Source organism: Culex quinquefasciatus, chromosome 2 (genome assembly GCF_015732765.1).
Source record: "Culex quinquefasciatus strain JHB chromosome 2, VPISU_Cqui_1.0_pri_paternal, whole genome shotgun sequence".
In the NCBI taxonomy this organism is placed as follows: Eukaryota; Metazoa; Arthropoda; class Insecta; order Diptera; family Culicidae; genus Culex; species Culex quinquefasciatus.
Genome location: NC_051862.1, coordinates 59,915,031 through 59,939,801, shown reverse-complemented (window position 1 = coordinate 59,939,801; position 24,771 = coordinate 59,915,031). Strand labels below are relative to the sequence as shown.

General features: G+C 42.4%; 7 protein-coding genes and 1 long non-coding RNA gene across 9 annotated transcripts; 5 read left to right on the top strand and 3 right to left on the bottom strand.

Annotated features, from left to right (window-relative positions):
* Window positions 1-4: 4 nt before the first annotated feature.
* LOC6038534 (myeloid leukemia factor) lies at window positions 5-2,547 on the bottom strand. The gene is made up of 4 exons (XM_001848270.2): window positions 2,366-2,547; window positions 1,571-2,149; window positions 1,122-1,331; window positions 5-954 (listed from the first exon to the last, which is right to left on the bottom strand). Exons 1-4 carry the CDS (start codon window positions 2,413-2,415, stop codon window positions 840-842), a joined length of 954 nt encoding a protein of 317 aa, XP_001848322.2. The 5' UTR covers window positions 2,416-2,547; the 3' UTR covers window positions 5-839.
* A 4,838-nt stretch (window positions 2,548-7,385) lies between these two features.
* Window positions 7,386-11,525, bottom strand: LOC6038536 (protein OSCP1). Its single transcript, XM_001848271.2, has 2 exons — window positions 11,367-11,525; window positions 7,386-8,812 (listed from the first exon to the last, which is right to left on the bottom strand). Exons 1-2 carry the CDS (start codon window positions 11,473-11,475, stop codon window positions 7,887-7,889), a joined length of 1,035 nt encoding a protein of 344 aa, XP_001848323.2. The 5' UTR covers window positions 11,476-11,525; the 3' UTR covers window positions 7,386-7,886.
* On the top strand, window positions 10,181-10,685 carry LOC6038537 (U6 snRNA-associated Sm-like protein LSm8). The gene is made up of 2 exons (XM_038252257.1): window positions 10,181-10,265; window positions 10,323-10,685. Exon 2 carries the CDS (start codon window positions 10,349-10,351, stop codon window positions 10,634-10,636), a length of 288 nt encoding a protein of 95 aa, XP_038108185.1. The 5' UTR covers window positions 10,181-10,265; window positions 10,323-10,348; the 3' UTR covers window positions 10,637-10,685.
* On the top strand, window positions 11,260-13,796 carry LOC6038538 (SET and MYND domain-containing protein 4). 2 transcript variants are annotated; one of them, XM_001848273.2, is made up of 4 exons: window positions 11,260-11,282; window positions 11,353-11,460; window positions 11,866-13,283; window positions 13,337-13,796. In XM_001848273.2, the coding sequence occupies exons 3-4, from the start codon at window positions 11,869-11,871 to the stop codon at window positions 13,698-13,700; spliced, it is 1,779 nt and encodes a 592-aa protein (XP_001848325.2). In that variant the 5' UTR covers window positions 11,260-11,282; window positions 11,353-11,460; window positions 11,866-11,868; the 3' UTR covers window positions 13,701-13,796. The 2 variants fall into 2 exon arrangements, with proteins under 2 accessions (XP_001848325.2, XP_038108183.1); XM_038252255.1 differs by lacking the exon at window positions 11,260-11,282 and having other exon boundaries at window positions 11,532-13,283.
* LOC6049195 (enoyl-[acyl-carrier-protein] reductase, mitochondrial) lies at window positions 13,722-14,963 on the bottom strand. Its single transcript, XM_038252256.1, has 2 exons — window positions 14,709-14,963; window positions 13,722-14,644 (listed from the first exon to the last, which is right to left on the bottom strand). The coding sequence occupies exons 1-2, from the start codon at window positions 14,926-14,928 to the stop codon at window positions 13,791-13,793; spliced, it is 1,074 nt and encodes a 357-aa protein (XP_038108184.1). The 5' UTR covers window positions 14,929-14,963; the 3' UTR covers window positions 13,722-13,790.
* Window positions 14,964-15,416: 453 nt separating this feature from the next.
* On the top strand, window positions 15,417-16,260 carry LOC119766734. The gene is made up of 2 exons (XR_005277085.1): window positions 15,417-15,860; window positions 15,931-16,260. It is a non-coding gene; the product is annotated as an uncharacterized LOC119766734 (long non-coding RNA).
* Window positions 16,261-17,785: 1,525 nt separating this feature from the next.
* On the top strand, window positions 17,786-20,145 carry LOC6038540 (SET and MYND domain-containing protein DDB_G0273589). Its single transcript, XM_001848275.2, has 2 exons — window positions 17,786-19,200; window positions 19,439-20,145. The coding sequence occupies exons 1-2, from the start codon at window positions 17,786-17,788 to the stop codon at window positions 19,800-19,802; spliced, it is 1,779 nt and encodes a 592-aa protein (XP_001848327.2). The 3' UTR covers window positions 19,803-20,145.
* A 46-nt stretch (window positions 20,146-20,191) lies between these two features.
* Window positions 20,192-21,929, top strand: LOC6038541 (probable enoyl-CoA hydratase, mitochondrial). The gene is made up of 3 exons (XM_001848276.2): window positions 20,192-20,329; window positions 20,401-20,619; window positions 20,932-21,929. Exons 2-3 carry the CDS (start codon window positions 20,529-20,531, stop codon window positions 21,720-21,722), a joined length of 882 nt encoding a protein of 293 aa, XP_001848328.1. The 5' UTR covers window positions 20,192-20,329; window positions 20,401-20,528; the 3' UTR covers window positions 21,723-21,929.
* The last annotated feature ends 2,842 nt before the right edge of the window (window positions 21,930-24,771 follow it).

Below are 24,771 nucleotides of genomic sequence, written 5' to 3'. Positions count from 1 at the left end.
CGGGTTTTGTTTATGCTCATTTACTTTTTATTTGTTTATATAGTTTTTGTTTTCTTTTACAATCGCATTATAAATTAAAAGAACAAAAATACCCAACTACAAATTACCCTACTCGTCTTCTTCCTCTTCTCTTCTTTGCTCGTCATCTTAAATTCACTCAGGTAAAAAAACTGAACATCTGCAAAACTTTCTACTCTAAAAGTGTCTCTATTGGTTGTTACAATAGTTTTGTTTTAATTTTTAACCTTCTTCACTCTGTCACAAATCCTTTTTGTTGGAATAAGTTTTAAAATTAAATTTGGCTGTTTTTTTTCTCTCCACTCGAGCGCGCGCGCTCTCTGCGGGGGCTGGTGCAGTTTTTTGTTGATAGAGTGTGCTGTGTTAGAAATTGATTTGATTACGAATACGAAGCGATTGTTATGAACCTTTGCTTGCGCGAACATTGGAAATACTTAGTTCTGGCTCTGGATTTCCCACTTGCAGGATTGATTGAGCCTCGTGGATTCCGCAATATCTACAACGCTTTTTCCTATTTAGCCATTGTAGTGATTACATTTACTCTCTTGTTGGTATAGTTTGATTTTGTGAAAAACGGTAATTGAAATAATCGCTTAACTACAACTTAAACTTAAATCGTTAGTCAACTCTTTTAACGGAACACCGAAACATCTACGAATTTGTCAGAAACTGTGTGCTCTGTCTCACTTGTTTGCGAGCAGAGCAACGCAGAATAATGATCCTTTTGGAAAAAGGAAGCAAATTTTGGAGAGCTTTGACGGCTCACAAATCATATCGACTGGAAACGAAGGGTCCGTCCTAATCTGCTCCGCGGTCGTCGTCTACTGGTGATTGTTGTGATACGGCGAGGACGTCGACGCAGCCGCCGACGACGACGACGGACCCTTGATGGCACGGTTCTTCCGGCCGGCCATGCTGTACGGGTGCGGATGGACGCTGGGGGGAAGAGAGAAAAATAAGTGTTAGAAACTTCTATTCTTCCAAAAAACGAGTAATTCCCAGAAGTCGAAGGTTTTAAGTCGAGGACGCGTTGAAAATTAGTTGCGGAGAAGAGAAAGACCTCCGAAGCACGTAGGTGATGTTGGACGCGGGAAGCTTTATACCTGGTCGTGATGTGGCCACCGGACGCGCTGGAGGTCGGTGGCAGAGCCAGCAGCGGGGACGAGGCCGGCGATCGGATGGCGCGACGTGGCGTTACGGAGGGCCCACCGGTGATGCGGTTGCGGCTCGCTGGGGAATGTTGAGGACTGCTGCTGGCGCCCGGCATGGTCACGTTGTGCGGCGAGTTTGTAATGGCGCGGATGTGCGGTGGGCTAAAATGGGGCAGATTGCGGTACAGAACGAAAAATAATGTTGCAAAAGTGTTGTGTTTGTGTATGTGTTATGCTTTGTTTTCAACTGATCAATCTCATGTGACAATTTTAAGATCTTGCAAATTTATCTTCTTTTGTCGTCTTCATTCAAATAATAGAAATTTGGCATATCTTCAAGACTGCGTAACAAAAACAATTTAAATTCTAGTAAAACACAAAACTCTCCTCCTAACACTCACTTTGGCTGGTTCGACGGCAACTCCATGATCTCCGCCCCGGAGCGGCGTCCCCCGGACAGGCTCATCGAGCTGCGTGCCTTGGTTTGGAACTCGCGGTCAAACTCCTCCGCCTCCTCGTCGTCCAGGTTGATGTAGTCCTGCCGTTCCTCCTGCTCACCCGTGCGCACGTTCTGCTCGCGCTCGATAATGTGTGCCCGCTCGCCGATGTGGTGCCCGATGGCCATCTTCTTCGTGCCACTTCGACTGTCCTGAACGGTTTTGCGAGTCTCCTTGATGCCACCCGGTCCGGAGCGTGTGCTGGACGTGGCCTGGTAAACCTGCGGTCCGTTCGGCCCCGAAGTCATCGAAAAAACGCTGCTGCTGCAGTACGAAGTTCCGTCCCCGTTGCCGTTCAACAGCCGGTTCATGCTCATGCTCGGACCGCCCATAAACGGCATCATCGCCCCAACTCGAGGCCCCATCAGCGACGGTCCGGCAATGCTCTCCATCCCGCCACCAACGCCGCCAAACATCCCAAACGGATCGGCAAACAGCGAGTTCATCATGTTATTCATCTGGCGCATCGAACGCATGTGATGTCTGCAAAACAAAGAAAAAACAAAATCCATCTTCAGAAAACCCGCAAAATCAAAGCAAACCTTGACGCCTTTCATCTCCCGCACCATCATGCGTATGTGACATCACACATCACTTTTCTTCCCCCCATCGAGCATCAAGCAGCAGCCCCCTGAGATGTGCATAATGTTGACCAAATTTCAAGGTCCCGTTTCGCCCCCAAATCGACCCCAAACTCACCCGAAAATAGGATCATCCTCGAGATCGCCCATCATTCCGAACAGAGACATCCTTTCAGGCGGTTTAGCGCGCCGTTTTCCGAGACTTTTCTAGCGTTTTCACAAAGGGAAACGGAGAATTTTCCTCTGCAGTCACTTTCTTCGCGTTACAAAAATCTTCACTCTTCAGAGCAGCAGCAGTGGCAGCGCAGCATGTCGAGATTTGTTTGAGGGCGAGGTTGAGTGGACAAACGGGCTGCCAACTTGACCAATCGAAAACTGCAAGAAAGCATATAGGTCTGGGCGGTATTATTGTAGATTGTCAAGAAAACGGACAATAGGTTAAAACTTCAAGTCCATTCATATTAATTTACTCAGATTTGTTCCAATGAAACTTTATGAAGTTTTTAGGCTATTATTTAGGTTTAAACCAGGCCTGCCCAACGTACGGCCCGCGGGCCGGATCCGGCCCGTGAAGCCATTTCATCCGGCCCGTGACGGCTTTTCAAAATAGTTCTATGACTGGCCCTAAAGCCTGTTAATAATATACTCCATAAACAAACTGAGTGTCAAAATTTAAAAAAAATAATCTTGAGATCAAATTGTCAGATATTATAACAAAACATTTATTTGTTTTTTTTGTTGTTTTTGGCTTTTGACATAAAATGTGGCTAATTCAACGTTTTGTTTGTGATTATGCCTTTGAAATTTGCTTGTTTAAATTTAATTAATATCATTTCTATACTGAATTTATCAGAATCAATTATTAAACTTGAAAAATGTGCAAAAAGACACTGAATTAAAATTTCTTGAAGTTTTTGCCTTTTTTTACTTCTAATTGAATTGTGTCTTTTTTGAGGATTATGATTTAAATAGATTTTTTATAAACAAATAATCTAATAAATATATATTTTTCAGAACAACTTTTCAATGATAGAGTTTTGCTGATTAATCACATTGTAAATAAAAATCGCTACAAGTATTTTTTAAAATTAAAAAATGTTTCAAAATTAGTTAAACTGCAATAATCAAGATCGCTGTAAATATTTTAAAAAAATGTTTCAGAATGAGTTAATAAATCAGATAGCTATTTTTTTTTATAAACTTCAATTAAAAATTTGACGAATTAAAAACTATCAGATATATATTTTTCTACACTTTTTTTTTGATTCATGTCTGTAAAATCATTTTGAAATGTTTTGTAAAATGTTTGAATAAAGGTGCACAACAACCAAAAATTGTTTTTCATAGAGATGATTTAAATCCAAATATTTCAATAAATTTTATTTTGTCTCGTTGATTTTTCAAACTTGAAAAAAATGATGATGTCAGGGAATGGAATTTCAATCGAAAAGAATAATTACAATACAATTTTGTCCAAAACAAAAAAATAAATCAAATAAACACATCTTTGCAAGTAATCTTGGTTTTTTTTTCTTAAAACCAAGATACATGAATCTTATTTACTACACTAGTTTAGATATTTGTTTACTTGAATTAACATTTTAAATAAATCTTACGAAAAAAAAATGTTTTCTTTTTTTAACTTTTCACAACATTAGTTCCGGCCCGCCCCTGCTTTAGAAAAATCAAATTTGGCCCGCAGGGCCAAAAGGTTGGGCACCCCTGGTTTAAACTGTGTGTAAAACGAACCACCACTCCACTTCGAGTGTGTTATTTTATTTCACAATTCCAAAAGAAAAAAAAAATCAATGAAATAAAATATTATTATTTAAAAAATCTTAAATTTAGAATTCAAAAATACAATGAAATATCAAATTTGCAGATAGTACCTTAATTTTAAAATTTATGAATTTAAGAATTGAGGAAAATAAAATTAAATATTTATAGAGCAATTCCAGCTCAAATCAGGAATTTTTCTGGTACTTTTGTACCCGACCTTCTCCGATTTCAATGAAACTTTGTAGACATGTTATCCTTGGCCTATATACGCCATTTTTGTGTATATGGAGCCAATAGTACTCGACAATAACATTTTAGGAGGGCGTAAGGTATTTAAATATTTTTGTATTTTGTAATTTAAAAATTACATATAGAAATTGCCAAAAACCACCAAAAACCCGTTTTTCAACATTTTTATTTTTAAAATCGCTGTTTCTTCCCAAGGATTGGACATAGGCACGAAGTTGACTTTATAGCTGTCGGCCACCATTGCTAGTACCAACCACTAGTGTCTTCCTTTTTATCTACAAGGACTTCGCCGCCCTGGGCTCCTAAGTGTATGAAAGTATGGCACGGAGCGACGGCGCCGAATACCCATATTTACACAAAGAATTTTAGAGCGCCCGCCGCGGGATTCGAACCGGCGACCTCTGGATTGTGAATCCAGTGCGCGGTCCGATTGATCCACACGGGGATTGGACATAGGACAATGGTCAATATGGAGATTTTTATGTAAAATTGTCTGGAGAATCGATTCCCACTACTGGTTTTTAAAAATTTTGACGTTTAGACCACTTTTCAATAAAACAGTTTTAGTAAATGATTTTTGTATTTTTCTAGGAGAGACATACCATCCTGCATTTTTCGTCAGTTTTTTGGTAACATTTTAGGCTATTTCCTCAAAAATTTTGAACGAAAAAAAATCGTGACATCACCTTTAAATTTAAGTTTTAGACTTAAACATCAAAATATCTCATAGATGTGGCGAGTATTTTTGTTTCAGTGTATTTTTTTCAGAAAGCCCGTCCAATTTCCTACAAATTTGTCTTTGACCACTTTTTGATACGACGCAACGGCTTCGAGATACAGTAATTCTTAAATTACAAAATACAAAAATATTTAAATAACTTACGCCCTCCTCAAATGTTATTTTCGAGTACTATTGGCTCCATATACACAAAAATGGCTTATATAGGCCTAGGATAGCATGTCTAAAAAGTTTCATTGAAATCGGAGAGGGTCGGGTACAAAAGTACCAGAAAAATTCCTGATTTGAGCTGGAATTGCTCTATAGCAAAACAATGTGATTGGGCCAATGTCGAAGTGTAAACATAGGGTCTATCCTGCTCGTTCCTAATATAAACATCAGCAGGATGATCAGGATTGATTTTAGATTTTTTTTTATTTGTGAGTTTCTGTACTTTTGAATTTTAGTTCTTTTTTAGTTTTTCATTTTCATTTAGAATTTCTCAATATTTTAATCTTTTTATTTTTAGGAAGGGATCACAAAAATAATACGCAACTTTTCTTAACCGCATTCATTCCAAGCTCCGTACTTAGCTATTCCCCGTTCTGCGTACTGACCAGTACGCAGCTCCAAAGGAAAGGGGTCGTTCATAAGTTTATCTATGAAAAAAGAGTTTTCTTGAGTTGTTTCTCCATCCTTTCGAACCCTTGGATAAGCAGTAGATTTTTTTCACATTTTATATTTTGAAGAAAAGAAATCATACCGTTTTTTACGAGATTCACTCCCATAATAGTACCCTAACGTACAATGTATATCGGCGCTATATCACAGACAAACAGACGGGACACTCGAGTGCCGAACCATCGTCCTTCTGAAACGGTTATTTCAAATGCAATTTTGTTTCGGCATCCACTCACCCGGCGCTGATGGCGCTGCTGTCGTGACAGCTCGCCCGTTTTTTCTTAGTGTGTGTGATGTGTGTTTATAAGTTGAGCTTGAGCACGTGTGAGGCAGCAAATGAAAACAAAACAATTATGATGGAAATCAAGAATTCTAACGATGATCCACAATCCAGGCTTTGCTGGACAAGATTGGGGCAGTCTGGCACCCGATACTGCGGAGGAAGCCGGATCCTATGGTGGAGTCATCTCCTTCGGAGCAACCTGATGCTTATCCTTCGTGGACTGCTGTTCAGATTGCTGCTGCTGGTCGTCCTTTTGGCGATGTTGCGTCGATCGTGGGCGCTTCTTCTTCTACAGTTGAGTTTCTTTGATTCTGTTTCGATGTATGATTTTGTGGTAGCGTTTTTTGGAATCTTTGCGAATTTTTGCTTTTGTTGATTGGCGCAACTCAACTGCTCCGTGGACACGTTCCCCGCGGATGTTTCCAAACGCCCATCATGGGGACCAATTCTGGTACACAGAAAAAAATCAATTCCCGTAATCGTGAATTAAGTTCACGAATGTGAGATCCACGAAGGAATTTATTCATGAGTATGGTGCATTTGCACCATAAACGTGAATATATTCCTTCGTGGTTCTCATAATCGTGAACTGACTTCACGGTTTCGAGAATTGATTTTTTTCTGTGTAGGTTTGAATTGGATTTTTTCTATATCAGCGGTCACTACTGGTGTTTTCGTGACCAGGGGTATCGAGATTTCGGTGGAGGAGGAATCTTCGACAGAACTTGGAAGCAACGGGAGGACCAGTTTTTTAGTCTCTGTCGTTGCGGTTGTGGTGCGTCGTTGCTGATGCTGCCGCATGATTAGGCACATCAAGTTCTGCCATTGGAAACGGAACCAACCGTGGAACCGACCCATCGTCAGCTTCGGCCATCGACGTTGATTTTTATGTTTTTCATCGGGTACTGACGATCAGCAACAACAAAATTATTTCGATCAGCTGATTATGTTTACAATCGTTATGGCTTGATTGTCTCACGCATACATTGACATGACACATGACAGTGAAGGGTTTGTATTGGTATGTTTGGGCTGCGCTTCGGCATCAGCTCACCAGGCAGCGCTGGCGTCGCCGTGATTTGGTGGTTTGATGAAGGACGATGGATTTCAATAATAATTTGTATGGAGAGTCACGTCTGTTTGTCTGTGGCTATATGTTCAACGTTTGCCCGTTTATTATTACTAATATTCAAACTTTGGAGAAAAACTATTCGGCCCAGATAAACTATTTTTGGAAAAATTAAAGTGCACGTGATTCTGTGAACCCCAAAGTTCATACTTCCCCTCGAGTTTAGTCTGCGCAGAAATTTTGTTGGTCAGTACTATTAACATCATGTGTTTCGACCTTGGATTCGACATGGTCAAGTTGAAAGTTCCCTTTTAAATGGATTTATTTCGGATAGCTTCAATTATTTTCAAACGCAGGTATTATTCGCAATCGAAAGCCTTATATTTTCTTACAATATTTGACACAGAATAAAAAACTACGCATTATTTCAATAGCTGTTGTTTTTCTTGATCACTCATGCTCCGAACCATTTTTCATGGTCCATTTTAAACATTTATCAATGGTGTATCTCTAGATGTTCAAACGCACGAAAAACAGGGACAATTTCAATTTTCAATGTTCAGATTTTAGAGCTAACAATAACATATACTCAAACAAACATTCTACAAACCTCCAAACGTGATAAACTCAATAAATATATTGTTTATGAAAACGTTCAAATGAAATCAAAATTGCATTTGAATTTCTACGAAACGGGGTTCGGCAATAATTAATTTTCCTTATCAAATTTATAAAAAAACAACTCTGTTCGTTTTCAGGAGTGCAAATTTTATATAATGGATTACTAATAGTGCCGTGTTTTAAAAACCTTTTTATCTTGGACTAGAATCAATAAATCTCTTTGAGGCATACTCAAAAATTCAATTTTCCAAATTTTGATCGAACATTTTGAGCAGCTCTTCATTGGGATTAGTAGCCTCGACATGTTTCACCACAAGCTCATCATCGTCCATCTTTATTTTCTTCATAAACTTTGCCAGATTACTTCCACCCTCAGCGTTCAGCTCATCAGTACTTGTAGTTTTGGCTTCCGGTTCCACGTTTTGATCGATAACGATATCGTTCAGTCCTCCGTGAATAGATTCCGAATTTTTAGCATTCGTAGCATTTGCGTCCGAATCGTCTGTTTCAGAATGTTGAATGTTCAACTGCTCAAGAAGCGTATCAATTTCGTGACTATTGCTAGCCTGTTGTTCAGCAAGGGTGTTGTTTTCAGCCTGATCGGTTTGGCTTTTCAATGCTTGGAGGTTGGCGGTTTTGGCGTAAATATTCTCACCGATATTGTTTATGTAATAATTGTAGAATATGTTATTGTGCGGGGTTGGCTCGAATTCTCCGTCTTGTTTCTGCAATCCCATGCGAATAAGAATGGAAATTTTGGTTGTGTATGGTTTTAACCACTTGTACACTCTGCGATGAACAATTATTTGATCATCCTCACACAGCGGTTCCCACATTTCAATCAGCGTCTTTTTCACATTGTCGATCAGGATTTGCTTCCTCATTTCCGGGATCAACCGACCAATCCCGTCCAGGTGACGAAACGTCAGATCCATCAGCGCTTGGGCGCTCTTGTTGGTGAGATACATTTGCCACTTGAAAATCATTACCATGAGATCCCACAGCTTATCCATCGAGCTGACGTCGAGACGCATCAACGAGCAACAGGCAATATCCGTCAGGAGTATGCGCGTCTGCTGAACCGTTAGCATGTTGTGCTGATAAGCCGTTGAAATGTAGTGCAAAAATTTGGGGTCCAAAAGCACCTCGGTGATTTCACGGAGAACTATCGATGGGGAGAAGAAAAGTTCGTTGGAGAGTACATGAAAAGAACGTTTTTGAAGGTACTGTAATCTGGGGTGAATCGGGATTACAGTCTGAATAGGGACAGCAGTTTTTAGAGCACTTAAAGCTTTCAAATTTGGAAATGGATGTACACATTTTGTTGGCCTGAGTCTGTTCTAACCGAAACCAACCAGAAAAATGAAAATACTGTGCTCCAACATGGTTAAAACTGCTGTCCCAATTCGCCCCATGTGTCCCGATTGACCCCAGTTTACGATACATAGAATTTGATTTGCTGCTTTGCAAAAACAAGGAAAAAAGATCCAAAGGTGCAAAACAAAAACTGGTTTACAGTCATCCCTCATATTCGGAACAGTTTACAGATCGGCCAATGTTCAACAAATCATATAAAATCGATAATTGAACATAATGATTTGCTTTTAACTTCATGCGAAAGCTTTTCTTGCGATCTTTCGATTGATGTATAGACCGGCTGTACGTTTTTACGTTTTATATCAAGTTTTCAAAGAATAACATTGACCCTTGAAATCCACAAATTCGGAACACTTTTTTCTTACGATGTAAACAAACTTTGTTTTCTCTCCAGGAGTACATATTTTTTACAAAATAATAACATTGCACTCTGAAACCAATAAAACTCATGCTTAGTAATGTTTTATGAATGGTCTGATAACTTTTTTGTGAAAATATCAGTTAAATTCAGGTGTTCCACAATTGTGGGAGACACAATAACATCCCACAATCATGGAACATGCAATTTGGAGGCAGTGTTTTGGTGCTCTGAATAAAATAGTCTGGAAATGCAATTTTTGTTTAAAAAGTATTCCTTTTACTGGTGAAATAGCAAGAGAGTGTCCAAATAAAGGCCCTAAAAATAGCAGGGTCGGCAGAAAAGTTGCATTTTGCATTCTATTGACAAATTACGACAAAAGTGTTCCGAATTTGTGGGTGTTCCGAATATGTGGGATGACTGTATTGAACCTTTTAAAAAATAACTCAAGAGATAATTCATAACAACTGAAATTTTTAGTGAAGGTTTTGCTTGAAGTGTTGTCTTCGAAAAAAAATGAAACTTGGAATAATACTCAACTATTTTTGTCAATTTTGAGCGAGATTTTTGGTTTCGGAAAATTATAAGTTTTGATGATAAAATGATAAGTGTGTGTGTGTGTGTGTGTGTGTATTTTTATTTTATTCAAAATATTGATATTTTTTTTGCAAAATTTTTAACTATATTTAAAACCTATTTTTTCACCAATAAGACGCCACCTTGCAAATTCTACAGAAAGAGTAGGGCTGTGCTCCATAAACAATTGATTTTCTTGCAGTTTGGTTGACAGCCAGAAATGTCAAGAATCATAAACAAAACGCGCAAACGTTTTCCAAAGCGAATTATTTTTTGATAAAAGTTCTTCAAGTTAATTATTTACCGCGTAGGTATTCAAATTCCTTGCAAAATACTTTGAAAACTAAGAGAAAATATTCCACAGAACCATCCCAAAGAGCTACCACGACCATGTCCGGGCTGGAATCGTACGTGAACAACACGGTATCGATCATCACCGCCGACGGGCGCAATTTCGTCGGAACGTTGAAGGGATTCGACCAAACCGTAAACATCATCCTGGACGAATCGCACGAGCGGGTCTACTCGATGACGGCCGGCATCGAGCAGGTCGTGCTGGGGCTGCACATCATCCGGGGGGACAATGTGGCCATCATCGGGCAGCTGGACGAGAGCGTGGACAGCAAGCTGGACTTTTCCAGCATCCGGGGCATGCCGCTGGAGCCGGTCGTGCACTAATTTAACATGGATTATTATTTAAAAATGAGAGGATTCTTTTTTGTGTGTAATTTGCGGTAAATAAATTTAAATTAATAATTGAAAATTCTTGAGTTTTGATTAATTTTATATCACGTTCTGTTTAAAACTCAGAAATTCCTGATGTTTTATTAAATCCATTTTTGTCATGCAACAATTATATTGAATGTATCATTGAGTTTGCAACAAAACTCTTGTGACAAACCAGTTAAGTCGCCGCAAATCGCAAAATTTACACGCTAACATAAAGTTGAATAATTCACAATACTATTTATTTCATTCGATTGGTGGTCTACTAAGAAAATTAATTATTTTCAAGCACTAATATAAAATAATAAGAACGATAAACAGAAACCAAATTTTCAATTAAGAAAATTATTAATTTCTTATAAAAATCTAATAAAACAAATCATTCGGATTATCGAATCGCGCACCGTCCTAAATAAAGTTCTATGCTTCGAACATAGATCTAAAAATAAAACATCTCACACAACTGACAGTTCGACATACGCGGCGGTGGCGTACGTCGTGCGTGATTTTCACCGCACGTTCGTCCATTTAGGGGTGCATTTTCCACCCGAAAGGAAAATCGATTATTTGCACCATTTTTAGAAGCTGCCAATCAAAGGTCTCCTTCCACTCCGCGGTGCAAAATAAGGTGCAAATTATTGCTAATCGAGGGTTTTTTTTTCTTGCAGAACCTACAACTTACCCTGGGCGGACTTGTCCAGCGGAATCGCCTGGGCCTTCAAGCGCTGATCGATCACGTACAGCATCTCGCTGCCGAGATTTAGCAGAATAAACAGGTTCGTAATGGTCATCTCGTTATCAACCACTTATCACTGCGGGGGTTTCCTTCTCTTTTTTTTCAAGCTAGGAATCGGGAACACGCGTGTCCACGGTATCGAACGGCTTTCCGAAGAGTGGCAAGAACCAAAATAAATAGGGCTCACACTGGCGGTGAACGCAGCGCAGTTTGTTGGTGGCAACCGGTGCCATGGTGAAGCAAACAAACCTGGGGCCGAGTTTGTTATCAGCTGATTGCCGGATCCACTAAAAGTGGAGTCAGTGTTGATTGGGTCTCCCTTGAATCGCTTAGTAGTAATGCCAATCCTGAGATGATGAGTAGCCAGCAGCTTCGGTCTACGAATACCTAATCTTTAGTTGCAAACCTGAAAAGGACCTTTGATTAACGGAGGAACCCGTTTCAGAAAATGCCGCTCGACGCGTACGACCTGTACTCGGAGCTGTGGCGCACCGTCGTCATTAACGGCCAGCTGGAGCAGTTGACGGCAGCGCTCAAGGGTTGCAGCACCGACTCGGAGATCATCCGATACATCCGCCAGGTCGTTGACGAGCACGGCATGCTGGAGTTCATCAAACCCAAAGGCGATGGCAAAGACGAAAGCAAAGCGATTGCTTGCCGGAAGCGGGGCAACGAGTGTTTCCACCCCAAGGTGCGAAAGTACGTCAAGGCGGTTGAGCACTACAACGAAAGTATTGCCCTCGCGGAAGCCAACTCGGAAACGCTGGCCATTGCTTACGCGAACCGTTCGGCGGTTTGCTTCGAGCTGCAGGAGTACGAGGCGTGTTTGGAGAACATCCGGCTGGCGCGACAGAATCCTTATCCGGAGAATTTGCTGGGCAAATTGGCGAAGAGGGAAGCCGAATGTCAGAACAAGCTCCAAAGCAACGGCGGAGCGGAGGTCAGCGAGATACGGGAGCCGAAGTTGAGCTACAAACCGAATCCCTCGATTCCGCACGTTTCTGACTGTCTGGAGCTGAAGGAGGACAGCCAATTCGGACGATATCTGGTGACGAACCGCAATCTCAGCGCTGGGGATGTTGTGATAGTAGAGAAGCCGTTTTCGCGACTGCTTGCTGCCCAGCTGCGTTATCTCAACTGTGATTACTGCCATCAGGACGTATTTCTTTCGTTGATTCCGTGCGAAAGCTGCTCGTTTACGATGTTCTGCTCAAAGGATTGTCGTAAGAAAGCCAACGAGGGTTACCACTCCGTCGAGTGTCCCATCATCAAAGATATGCACTTCCTCTTCACGAAAGTAATCCTGATGGCTTTACGAACCACGACGATGGCCATCTCAACGTTCGGTGGTAATCTAGACGAACTACGTCTCCACATCGAGTCCATTGACGAGTCAAACCTGCACCCGTTCAAGCTGGACTGGACCGGAATCTCACCGCAGGAAGTGTACAGCACCATCCACGTGCTAGCGACAAACCAGAAGCAGCGCACCCCAGGTGACCTGACGCAACGTGCAATCTACGCGATCGTGATGAGCGAAGTTCTGTTCGGGAAAAGTCAACGTCTGAACGAACTCTGCGGCGACAACGAATCCCATCGGGATCTGGTGCGACAGCTTATCTTCCGACACGCACAGACCGCTCCGGTCAACATGCATTCGCTGATGTACATGGACTACGCACCGGACGCGGACGAGGAGCAGTTCCGTCAGGAATCTCTGGGTTGTGGATCGTTCCCGATCTTGAGTATGATCAATCATTCGTGCGCGCCGAACCTGGTACGCGTGACGCTGTCTTCCGGGTGTGTCGCAGCGTTGATCAACAGACCGGTCAAGAAGGGCGGCCAGCTGTTTGATAACTATGGGTAAGATAGCTGTAAATTCTCAAAAATACCATCTAAAACACTCAATTTCACAGCTACCATCACTGTCTGGACGCGCTCACCGATCGGCAGAGTGGACTCCGCGCGCAGTACAGCTTCAAGTGTGAGTGCGAGGCCTGCCGGAAGAACTATCCGCTCTACTTCTCGCTGAAACGCATCGAACTACCCCCGAACGTGGTCCATCCAATCAACAACGACGAATTTGAGCGGCTCAGGGAGCACGACATGCAGACGGCGCTCAAGAAAATGCCCGACTATTGTCGGTTCATCAACACATTTGGCGGCCAATATCCGTGCTACGACGTTAGCTCCGTCCAGGAAGCGCTGTTGCGCTGCTTTCAAGTCATTTTTGCGACGCAAACGCGCAAGCTAAAGTACAAGGACTTGTCATCTCTGTAGTGAAATAACTTTTCATTTTGCCAGTTTTTATCGATCAGATTTAGCAATAATATGTAACATTCAGATAACTACCCAATAAAGCTCGGTAACTTAAAACTTGAAAATAAACTTCTTGCCGACAAACCCCTGAATGTCCAGCGCGCTCGACACCGCCCTCACGTAGTCGGTAAATGCAATCATTTCATGTGCCGGCGCCTTCAGCGCTCCCTTCTCGATCAGCCCAAACAGTTCCTGGAACATCTCGGATCGCTTGCTGCTTTCGGCGTTCTGCTTGGTCCATCGCGTCATCCAGAACCCACTGAACTGCAGATCCTTAAAGATGAGCGCTGCCGTCGGCACGGTGACCGGCTCGCGGGACATTCCACCGTACGTCACCATAACTCCATGATTATCCAGGTGGCGGGACATCTCCAAAGCATTCTTCCCGCCAACGCAGTTCAGCGCCAGCTTTGGCTTTTTGAAGATTCCATCCTTGAACAACTTGGTAGTCCTCAGCTCCTCCTCGGTCAGAATCTCCGCCGCACCCAGATTCTTCAAATGATCCCGCAACTTTGAAAACTCCGGCCTATCCCGGACAATGCCAACGCACTGCACGTCCCAAGCGCGACACAGCTGAATTATCGCCTGGCCGCAAGCCGAATTGGCCCCATTCTGGATCACAGTATCGCCCGCTTTCAACGGTACAAAATCCTTCAACATCCGATACCCAGTGCACGGATTAACGGTCAGCGTTGCCGCCTCGGCAATCCCAATCGCCTCCGGAACCTTCATCAAACTATCCGCACTGTACAGCGCGTGCGATCGCCACGTCCCGAGCCCGGTCGCAAACGGAATAACCCGATCACCTACCTTCAACCCGCTGACCTGCGCCCCAACGGAAATCACCTCACCAACGCACTCATTGCCACCAACCGCCGGAAACGGCGGCTTCACCGGATATTTACCTAAAAGTAAAAAAAATCCTCGTAAAACCGCACCCCTTCATCATCGCCACCCCCAAACCCTCACCCTGAACGGTGTTGATGTCGGCCGGGTTGATGGGCGCGCCCAGCGTCTTGATGAGCACCTGGCCGCCGGCCGGATCCGGCACCGTTTCCTGCTCCAGCCGGATCACCTTGGCAGGGTCGCCAAACTCGGCGTACCGCAGCACGGACGCAACTACGCTCATGTGGCGTTGCAGCTGGCCACGGTGGGCGGCAGCGGTCTGGCGTGCCAGCAGGATGGACATGGCTGTGCTGGTTGATTTAAGTTTATTCACGATATTTTTTTTTTTTTAATTTTAAGATCACAATCAGAATCTCTCCCGTTATCAATCAACGATGGCATAACACAACTTCTTTGTAGCAAAACATATGCGACCAAGCATGCGACGCAACGATGGAAAGTTGTTGCGCGACATCCACTATATTGTTAAAGGGAATTACCCGAAAAAAACTTCGGATCCGGATTTTAAATATATGAAGATTTTCAGAAAAGTGAAAATTTGAGCATTTTCCGGGCAAATTTCACCGGATTTTTTTCTGTAGGGTTGTTAAGTATGCCAAACTAAACCGAAATTCAGCTCCTGTTACGTCCAATTAAGCTCATATTTTGGATTTGGGCTTACACTGAAAATACGCCACCCTTTTTTTCCAAGTGCCCAAACACTTGAATGATTCAATTAAACCGCATCTTAGATCTAATTTGTTTGTGTTTCAATTTCAATCTAATCCATTATTAAATTCAAGTGTTTTGGCGATTGACTTTTTGGTATTTTTTGACACCTTATTTTCATTCGTGTGGCTCAAAAATTTCAAGTGTTTTGCTCATGAATTTGCCCCACTGTGTTGAACTATTCAAAGTGATGAGGAAAACACTTGAAATTGATCTTGTTTTGATTTGAAATGCAGTTTCGCGACAGCTTCATGAGACTTTGCTTTGTTTCCTCATTTGAAAGTTTTGGCCGTCCGGTGTGTTCGTTTTTCGCAGACCGCGTGAGTTCGCTGCCGCCATGTTCCAGACCAGTAAATTGCCTGCCCGGTTTGTAACCGCGAAGATGAGCATCGCCACAAGACTGCGTCCTCGGGTTCGAGCTCCGTATGGCCAGCGGAAGGGCTTGGTCTCCCGGATTCCCGGATAGAAGCCAACTTTTGTGATAAAGTTCCTTTCCGGACCCATTTGGTGAGTGGGGAGAGAATTTTTGTTGTGGGGTTTTGTTTTGATTTTTGGATGTATTTTGTATGATTCACAGGAAGGATGCGAAAGAGCTGCAGATGCCGAACCAGGAAGCGGTGCCAGTGAGAAGCAAGATTCGGATGCAGGGGCCAAGCTATGCGTCATTCGGATGGTCAAGGCACAGTTTGAGTCGATGGAACCACCGCGGTTCCACCAAAGAGAATTCCGCATCAACAAGAAGATTCTCCAGTGGCCTCCATCTCCGCCGGCACCGGTGTTTCACTCGCCGACGCTGAGGAACCTCCCAGGAAGCAGTGGTGGTGGCGGGACAACCGGATGAAAAAAATTACAAAGTTTTTACACACCAAGTTGTTCTTGAAGTTAGAAAATAAAAGCAGCCAAAAAATTTAATTGCGCAACATCTTCTTTATTTAAAAAAAAAAAACGAAATCCATTTCTTTTACATGCAAACATGCATTGATTATAGAAAGAAAAGCTATTTAAAACCAATAAATATAATATAGTATTTCATGTGACGCAACACGTCAAATTCAAGTGTTTTGCTATTGAAATGACAGTATATTTTGGTGCCCAAAATTCAAGTGTTTTGCGATTGATATTTGAGTGCTCTGTACAGCAGGGTCAGATCATGTGTAGAACACTTCGATAAGCCGTGGGATTTTTGCTCAGTGTAGTATGCCCACCGGAACCCTTGAATGCCCGCCCAAAAGTAATTTTTGTTACATTCTAATACATACCTTGATGTCAGCCAACATATTTCGCAGGGCTGTGACCAGCCCGGGAGCATGTTGACAGCTCTCATACAAACTGAGCGTACCCCTTTTTGTGGGCCCAGTGGGCTTAAGATGGCGGCCTTCGATATTATCTAGCCAAACATTTGAATACACTCAACCCCCGGTGGTTGGTCACTTTTTCGCTTGACACTTTTTTAGTTTGTACCCCGTTGGTTGGTCAAAATCAAACTAAAAAGTGACGAACTGTCACTTTTTATACGGCGCTCACGCACATTATCAAACCAAACGTTTGGTAATGTGTGTGAACTCCGTGTAAAAGGGGTGTCAAACTAAAAAGTGACCCCGTTCGCTTGACAACAGTCGGTGTCAAACCATCGGGGTTTGAGTGTATGGTGAATATTATAAATTATAATAGTTTTTTACTTGTTTTGATTTAAAACGACAAAATAAGAATTTTGAAATCATTTTCTTGAAAAACTTGTTTATAGATACAAAAAAAAAAGAGATTTGAGTAGTCAAATATTATTCCAGAAGAGTTGGAGGGAGCGTACCGCGGAATGGAATTTTTGTTACGAGGGGATCCAAAAATCCTTTTTTTGCGTTAAGCGGTATACGCACTTCGGAAGGAACCGGTCAAGAAAAATTTCAAATGGGCAGCAGCGGCAGCGAAAGCAAGCCAGAGAGGGTGAAGAGAAGCCCCAAGAAAACACTCCATCTCCTTTGTTCTGCTGTTCATAAAGCTGTTTCTTGACCCCTTTCCTTCCGATCTCCATACTAGCCTTTACGTAATAAAAGAACGATCCCTTATAGGAATCTCAAATTCAAAGGGGTCCCAGATTTGAACGGTTTCGAAATACCCTTTTGAAAACGACGAGTGAAGCTGGGAAAAGGGTGGAAAGTACCCTTTTTAGGAATAACTGTGATTTTGAGTGTTGCGCGAAAAACTGACAGTTTTTAGTTCCTAACTGAGCTTATTTTAATAACAGTGTAGCTGCCACCCGGAAGCAAACAAAGTCAAACGGCGGGAAAATATCAAGTTGTGAAGATCGTCTTCAGTGGCTTTGGCAGTCCGATTTAGTTTGATCTTTTGAAATTTGCAGCTTTCCCAAAAACAGGTACTCTTTTAAAGATTAATTAGGTCTATCAGAAATTATTATCAAATTCAATTTCCAGAAAATGGTGCAGGACGCTTACAACCTGTACATGGAACTGTGGGAGAAGATCGACGAGAGAGGCATCAAGAAACGGGTCGCGCGCCACTTGAAGGCCTGTCGCTCGAGCAGCGAAATAATCGCGTACGTGCGCAGCTTGCTGGACCAGTTCCGTTTGCTGGATTTGACCGGCCTGCCTGGCGACGGCAAAAACGATGCCGAGGCGATCGCTTGCCGGAAGCGGGGCAACGGGCTGGTGAATCCGCGGATCGCGCGATACGTCAGCGCCATCCGGTTCTACAACAAGAGCATTGCTTTGGCCGAGGCCAACTCGGCGGCCCTGGCGGAAGCGTATGGCAACCGGTCGGCGGTTTGTTTCGCGCTTAAGGAGTACCAAGCCGCGCTGGACAACATTCGGTTGGCGCGGGAGAATCCGTACCCGGAGAACCTGATGCATTTGGTGGACAAGCGCGAGCAGGACTGTCGGCAGTTGCTGAGCGAGGTTGGTGAACAGGGCGAGTTGAAGGACGAATTAGCGGCAAAGGTTGAGTTGAGCCACGAACCCAATCCGAAAATTCCGCAAATTGCCAATTGCCTGGAGCTGAAGCACGAGGACCAGTACGGACGATGCATTGTGACGAACCGCAACTTGAAGGTAGGAGATGTTGTCATCATTGAGAAACCTCACTCGACCGTGTTGGATGAAGAGCTACGCTATTTGCATTGTGACTATTGTAACCAGGAAGCATTCTTGAGCTTGATTCCGTGCAAGCAGTGTTCGATCACGATGTTTTGCTCAAACGCTTGCTACCAGAGCGCACTGGATAGCTACCACCGCCTGGAGTGTCCGGTCACCAAGGACATACGCTTGCTTTTCCCGAATGTCATGGTTTTGGCTTTTCGAACTTTGGCGAAGACGATTACAAGTTTCAACAACAATCTGGACGAACTGAAGCTGTTTACGGAATGCGTGGAGCAAACAAGTCCGAGCCCGTTCGACTATGACTGGACCACGATTGGCGCCAAGGATGTGTACGCGACAATCCATTCCATGTCAACTCTACAGGGTAAGCACACTGCTATAGATCTGCTTCAGCACGCGGTTTATGCCATCGTCATGAGCGAGCTGTTGTTTGGCAAGACCTTGCTGGGCGAACTGTGCGGAACTAACGAAGCCCATCGGGACTTTATCCGTGTACTCGCCCTTCACCTGTGTCATATTGCTCCGGTTAACTTTCGGACCCAGGACTACATGGATTACACACCGAAAGGGAGGGAACAATTCGGCGCCAAGAACCACTTCACCGCATCGTACCCCATCATGAGCCTGATGAACCACTCCTGTGCCCCGAACGTGGACCGAATCGATATGCCAAGTTCACGGGCAATCGTCGTGATTCGACCCATCAAGAAGGGTGGCCAGCTGTTCGATAACTATGGGTAAGTAAATACTTAAAAATCGGGGTTTCCAAAAAGTTAGATTTTATGATAAAACGTAGCGTATTTAGGATTATTTAGGATACCTTGGAAAATTTCCCTTATCCTCTTTAAAAAGTGGAGCATCAACAATTTCCGTTTTCAAATCCTCAGGTGGAATTGGTTCTACAACTCTAAATTATTAATTCGTGGCCTAGTTGGCTTTTAATATGTTTTAAATTTTATTTATTTCCATTTCCAGCATGCACTACTGCTTCGCCAAGCGCGACGAGCGTCAGACCGAACTGATGGATCTGTACTACTTCGAGTGCAAGTGCGAAGCTTGCGTGCGGAATTACACCATCTACCGATTGCTGCCCACCAAACTACGGGGCGGGAGCTTCGCCAGCGTGATGTCGCCGGAGATCGACGAAAAGCTGACTCGACACGACAAACGGGCCGCTGCGGCTGTGCTGCCGGCGTGTTACAAGTTTCTGGAAAAGCTGGACCACCTGTACCCGTGCCTGGAGCTGAGCGCAATGCAGCTTTCCGTTCAGCGATGCTTTCAGATGCTGTACAGCTTGGAGTCGGGCAAAGAAAAGTACAAGGACATTTGCCTGATTTAGAAGGGGGTTGGGTGGACGTTACTTTTCTGTCTATGTTTTTTTGCGGAGCAGCAATTTGTTTTTAATAATTTCTTATAATTTACATTTATCCATTGACTAACAACTATCATACGAAGTGTATCAAACGATACTCTGAATAAAGTTTGTTCTCTTCCTCCAACGAAATCTTCTTATCAATTTACTCCAATGAAGACACGCAGACAAGTGCAGGCGTTCTCGGATGATTGGCTTGTATCACTAGTCGGCAACAACGACACACACGAGAGTGTATCATTCGATGTTTCAGTTGAGTTGAATGTTACAATTTTGGAATAGTTTGAGCAACATAAAATGATAAAGAAGTTACCTTATTTTTAGTGTTATTTTGCTGTTTTAAAAGGAAAAAATAAAAACTCCCAAAAATAATTAGTTCAAATTAGCTCAACGCACCCTAGATCGGCCTCCTAGATTTCGACTGGGTTGCCGACACAACACAATCACCCTCAAAGTCCACAAACAAGCCGGTTTTGTACACACGATAGCGCGCAGTGAGTTGCGAAAAATAAAACGAAAATATTTGGGACTTGGCCGACTAATGTGTGTGCGATCTGTTTTCTAGTCTGTATTCGTGCCGTGGAGTTTGGCCCATCAGCGGTGGAAGTTGAGGCTTTCTGGAACGAACCTTCCGAGATCACAGTCGTCTTCCTCGTCTTCGCGTGCTCCCGGCCTACTTGATTTTCAACAGCAATGGCGAACATTGGCAAGATTTTTGCTTCCCGTGCCTGCGGCCTGGCCAAGGCGGCCAACTACAGCAACAATGTGCGCTTCTACTGCTGCGGTAAGTTTTATTGTCATGGCAACATGATGTAAGACGGGGTGGCCTTGATCATGCAGAACCAAGCTGGGATTGTGCGCCTGCTCGGGAGATCTAATCATTGGCAGATTGATTTGCTGCTCCTAGCTAAGCTGTTTATTTAATTCACTTTTTATTGATTACGTAACCAAACTTGGGGCTCGTCTCGTATAGCTGCTACGTAGCAACACGCACAGATAAAGAAGTCAGGATATGTTGTGGCAAGTTCTGTAGCGTACAGCGTAGTTCCAAAGTGTTCGTACACCGTAGTTACGCAATCCGTTTTGATCCTTTCAGCTTCCCCGAAGGCGTTCGAGTTCATCAAGACCGAGCTGGTGGGTGAGAAGAAGAACGTCGCCCTGATCACGCTGAACCGCCCCAAGGCCCTGAACGCCCTCTGCAATGGGCTGATGAGCGAGGTTAGCCAGGCGCTGGACCAGTTCGAAGCCGACAGCACCGTCGGAGCGATCGTCATCACCGGCAGCGAGAAGGCGTTCGCGGCGGGAGCCGACATCAAGGAGATGCAGCCGAACACCTACGCCAAGTGCATCATGGGTAACTTCCTGAACAACTGGACCCGCGTCGCCCAGGCCCAAAAGCCGGTGATCGCTGCCGTCAACGGATACGCCCTCGGTGGTGGGTGCGAGTTCGCCATGATGTGCGACATCATCTACGCCGGTGACAAGGCCAAGTTCGGCCAGCCGGAGATTGCCCTCGGAACGATTCCCGGAGCCGGCGGTTCCCAGCGCACCACCCGCGTCATGGGCAAGTCCAAGGCCATGGAGATGTGTCTCACCGGAAACATGATCAACGCTGAGGAAGCGGAACGCTCCGGGCTCGTTAGCAAGGTCTTCCCCGCCGATAAGGTCGTTGGGGAAGCCATCAAGCTGGGCGAGAAGATCTCCACCTTCTCCCCGCTGATCGTGCAGCTGTGCAAGGAAGCGGTCAACACGGCGTACGAAACCACCCTCCACGAGGGACTCAAGTTCGAGCGTCGCCACTTCCACGCTACCTTCTCGACCAAGGATCGCCAGGAGGGTATGACCGCGTTCGTTGAGAAGCGTGCGCCCAAGTTCATCAGCGAATAAAGGATATCGCTTGTACGCGAAATAAACACAATGACGGGGTATTGGGATCGACCCGCACAGTACTGTTGCAGCTGTTGTGAGGTCGAACCGAGAGCATTTGATGCATTTATTAATCTTTAGAAGATTTGCTTTATATGCAAAGCAATTTGTTGTATAACACCAGTGAGGAATAAAAACTGTCTATTTTGTCTTTTGAAAAAAAAAAAACTCGTTTTATTGTCGTCCAATTTCATGCTTAGTAACTAAATCTCTCAGACAAGAAGGTGGTAATAAGTGCTCGCAAACTACAGTTTTGAAATATATTGATTTGGGATTTGATTCAGTGTTTTTCCATTTCTTCCAAAGAAAGGTAATGTTTTACATTTTACATAAATTTGAAATTGCACTAAATCTTTTCGGACAACTCCTCTTATTGATCTTACACGGTTATATAAAAAGTGATTGCCAAGCAATAATGTGAAGCTGTCCATCACTTTCAAGGAAAATTGATCAATTTTCTGATCATATTGGTGTCTTCGGCAAAGTTGTAGGTATTGTTGAGGACCTTTGAGAAAAAAAAAGATACACGGAAAAAAAATTTGCAGATTTTTTAATCAACTTTTTTTTCACTAAAACTCAATTTCCCAAAATACGTATTTTTTGAGTTTTGAGATTTTTTGATATGTTTTAGGGGACAAAAATCCGCAATTTTTGAGCCATAGAGAAACGTGGTCAAAAAATCTGCCGCCGAGTTATGAATTTTTGAAAAATAGTGATTTTGGAAAAAATCGAAGTTTCATGTAAAAACAAGTTTGACATTATTTTTTAATGCAAAATTGAATTTGCAATCGATAAGTACTTTACAGATTTTTTGATAAAGGGCTTCGTTTTCAAGATATAGCCACTGAAAGTTTGATTTTAGCGAAATATTTGCAGTTTTTCAATTTTTAAAAATAGTGACCATGAGTGACCATTTCTAAAATTTTTTTTTGAAAAGTTCAGAAAATTTGCTATAACATTGTCTAAGAGACATTGAAGATTGGACCTCGGGTTGCTCAGATAGAGCCACTTTAAGAAAAAGAAACACGAAAATTGAAGTTTTCTTAATCTCACCTAAACAACCCACCATTTTCTAATGACGATATCTCAGCAATTAATGGTCCGATTTTCAATGTTAATACGTGAAACATTCGTAAAATTTTCCGATCTTTTCGGAAAAAATATTTTGAAATTTTTTTAATTAAGACTAACATTTTAAAAGGGCCAGACATTGAATATTACGCCCAGCAAAATCAAATGGCGTCTAGGGCGTCGCGAGGCGCGACGCATATCTTTTTTGCTGGGATAATTTTTTTGAAAAAATGACAAACTTTGAAGGGTTGTACCTAGTACCAGGGTGCTCCAAATTTCAATGTTATATATACCAAAAAATCCGCAGGGAACTGGCCTACACGCCAGTGATGTTGAAAATAAACGCTTTAGTGGCCAAAATGCCTCTAAAAGTGACATTTTTGAAAAAAATCTTTTTCTACGGGTTAAATCCCATTTAAAATTGAAGGGCGGAGCGCCAGCTCCTGTTACGTCCAATCAAGCTCATATTTTGGATTTGGGCTCAATACGCCAACCGGAACAAACCCTTGAATGCCCGCCAAAAAGTCATTTTTGTTACATCCTAATGGTCACTCATGGTCACTATTTTTAAAAATTGAAAAACTGCAAATCACGGGTCCCCCAGAGACCGTTATTATGAAAAAAAAAATTCCACCCAAACCAATGATTGGACATGGTTCCTGGGACCATTCTGCACCTCTGGGCCGAGTTTCAAAATATTTGCCGGCAGAAATTTCGAATACGGTCAGTTTTAGTGTTTTGAGTAGAAATTAAGGGGAAATCGCTTGTAAAATGCGTAGGAAAAGTTCAAAGCTTCGATGTTTTAACTCCAAAACATTACTGGTCATAGTTTTAAGTTGTTCTTACACGTAGCAGAATGATATAAAACGATTTACCGGACTGACTTAGCCGGATTAAGCCTAAGTTAAGTGACTTAAGTCTATAATTTACAAGTTTATACATAAATATCTAATAAAAACTCCTATATTAGGCAATTTCTAGTCAAGGAAAGCTAGATTGCACAAAACTAACATAAAATGGGGTGACTTTGAGCCAAGGGGTGACTTTGTACCAACAAACGACTAAAGATTGTTTTGATAAACTTGAATTTTATGTTAATTAATATATACAAATTTAGTATATGGATTAATTTGGTCTATTTATGTTCCCACATAAACAATTTGATGATATTGCTACGCAAATCTGCTAATTCAATTTAAATAAGGCCTGTTCATTTAAAGTCACCTTGAAGTGACAAATTTGAAAATCATGCGCAAATTGAATCAATTCATACTGAATCTAAATAAAACAATCAAAATTTAAGGCAACAACTTTTGTAACGTGGCAAATTTGTGGTATTGCAAAATAAATTGTCCTTTTTTGTTTTGAAACTTTTTCAAATTTGAAACAGACGAATGAAATCCAGAGAGTACTTCAGCTATCATTTAGCCCATACTTTTTTGTTGTTCTGTGTAATGATTATTATTAGAAAAAGTTCTACGTCACAACTTCCTATAGGATTAATATTTCCAACCAGTTATGAATTTTAAACATTTTAAACATATTGTATCCTATAATTAAATGATAAATTTTGATTATCGTTACAATTCATTAAAACATATTATTGATCAGCAAGTACGTTTGCTAATAATATATTCAGCAAAACAAAACTTATTCTTTCCCCACGTGAAAACACAATCACTTATCTACTCTTTTAAAAAGCTTGGTAAATCTTATGAAAATATGAAAATAGTATAGTCAAACATGTGTAAACTATTGGACTTACAAATACTTACATACAATGGGTGATGTATGAATTGTATGTAAGTAGTTGTAGTTGTAGTTTGTGTCCTAAAACTCTTGTCGGGTTCAAACAATAAGGCTAATAACACTAAAGCGTTATCTATTTTTTTAAGTTTTTCGTGATTATCTAACTTTTTACGGCATTTTTGAAAATGTT

Bases quoted from the DNA above. Each gene is read 5' to 3' on its own strand.
- LOC6038534 (XM_001848270.2), bottom strand. From the start codon at position 2,415: ATGTCTCTGTTCGGAATGATGGGCGATCTCGAGGATGATCCTATTTTC. The intron at 1,332-1,570 runs GTGAGTGTTAGG...GCCCCATTTTAG, and splicing joins TTGCCGTCGAACCAGCCAAA to CCCACCGCACATCCGCGCCA. The intron at 955-1,121 runs GTATAAAGCTTC...TCTTCCCCCCAG, and splicing joins GGTGGCCACATCACGACCAG to CGTCCATCCGCACCCGTACA.
- LOC6038537 (XM_038252257.1), top strand. From the start codon at position 10,349: ATGTCCGGGCTGGAATCGTACGTGAACAACACGGTATCGATCATCACC.
- LOC6038536 (XM_001848271.2), bottom strand. From the start codon at position 11,475: ATGACCATTACGAACCTGTTTATTCTGCTAAATCTCGGCAGCGAGATG. The intron at 8,813-11,366 runs GTAAGTTGTAGG...CCCCATCGATAG, and splicing joins GCTGGACAAGTCCGCCCAGG to TTCTCCGTGAAATCACCGAG.
- LOC6038538 (XM_001848273.2), top strand. From the start codon at position 11,869: ATGCCGCTCGACGCGTACGACCTGTACTCGGAGCTGTGGCGCACCGTC. The intron at 13,284-13,336 runs GTAAGATAGCTG...TCAATTTCACAG, and splicing joins CAGCTGTTTGATAACTATGG to CTACCATCACTGTCTGGACG.
- LOC6049195 (XM_038252256.1), bottom strand. From the start codon at position 14,928: ATGTCCATCCTGCTGGCACGCCAGACCGCTGCCGCCCACCGTGGCCAG. The intron at 14,645-14,708 runs GTGAGGGTTTGG...TTTTACTTTTAG, and splicing joins CGACATCAACACCGTTCAGG to GTAAATATCCGGTGAAGCCG.
- LOC6038540 (XM_001848275.2), top strand. From the start codon at position 17,786: ATGGTGCAGGACGCTTACAACCTGTACATGGAACTGTGGGAGAAGATC. The intron at 19,201-19,438 runs GTAAGTAAATAC...TTCCATTTCCAG, and splicing joins CAGCTGTTCGATAACTATGG to CATGCACTACTGCTTCGCCA.
- LOC6038541 (XM_001848276.2), top strand. From the start codon at position 20,529: ATGGCGAACATTGGCAAGATTTTTGCTTCCCGTGCCTGCGGCCTGGCC. The intron at 20,620-20,931 runs GTAAGTTTTATT...TGATCCTTTCAG, and splicing joins TGTGCGCTTCTACTGCTGCG to CTTCCCCGAAGGCGTTCGAG.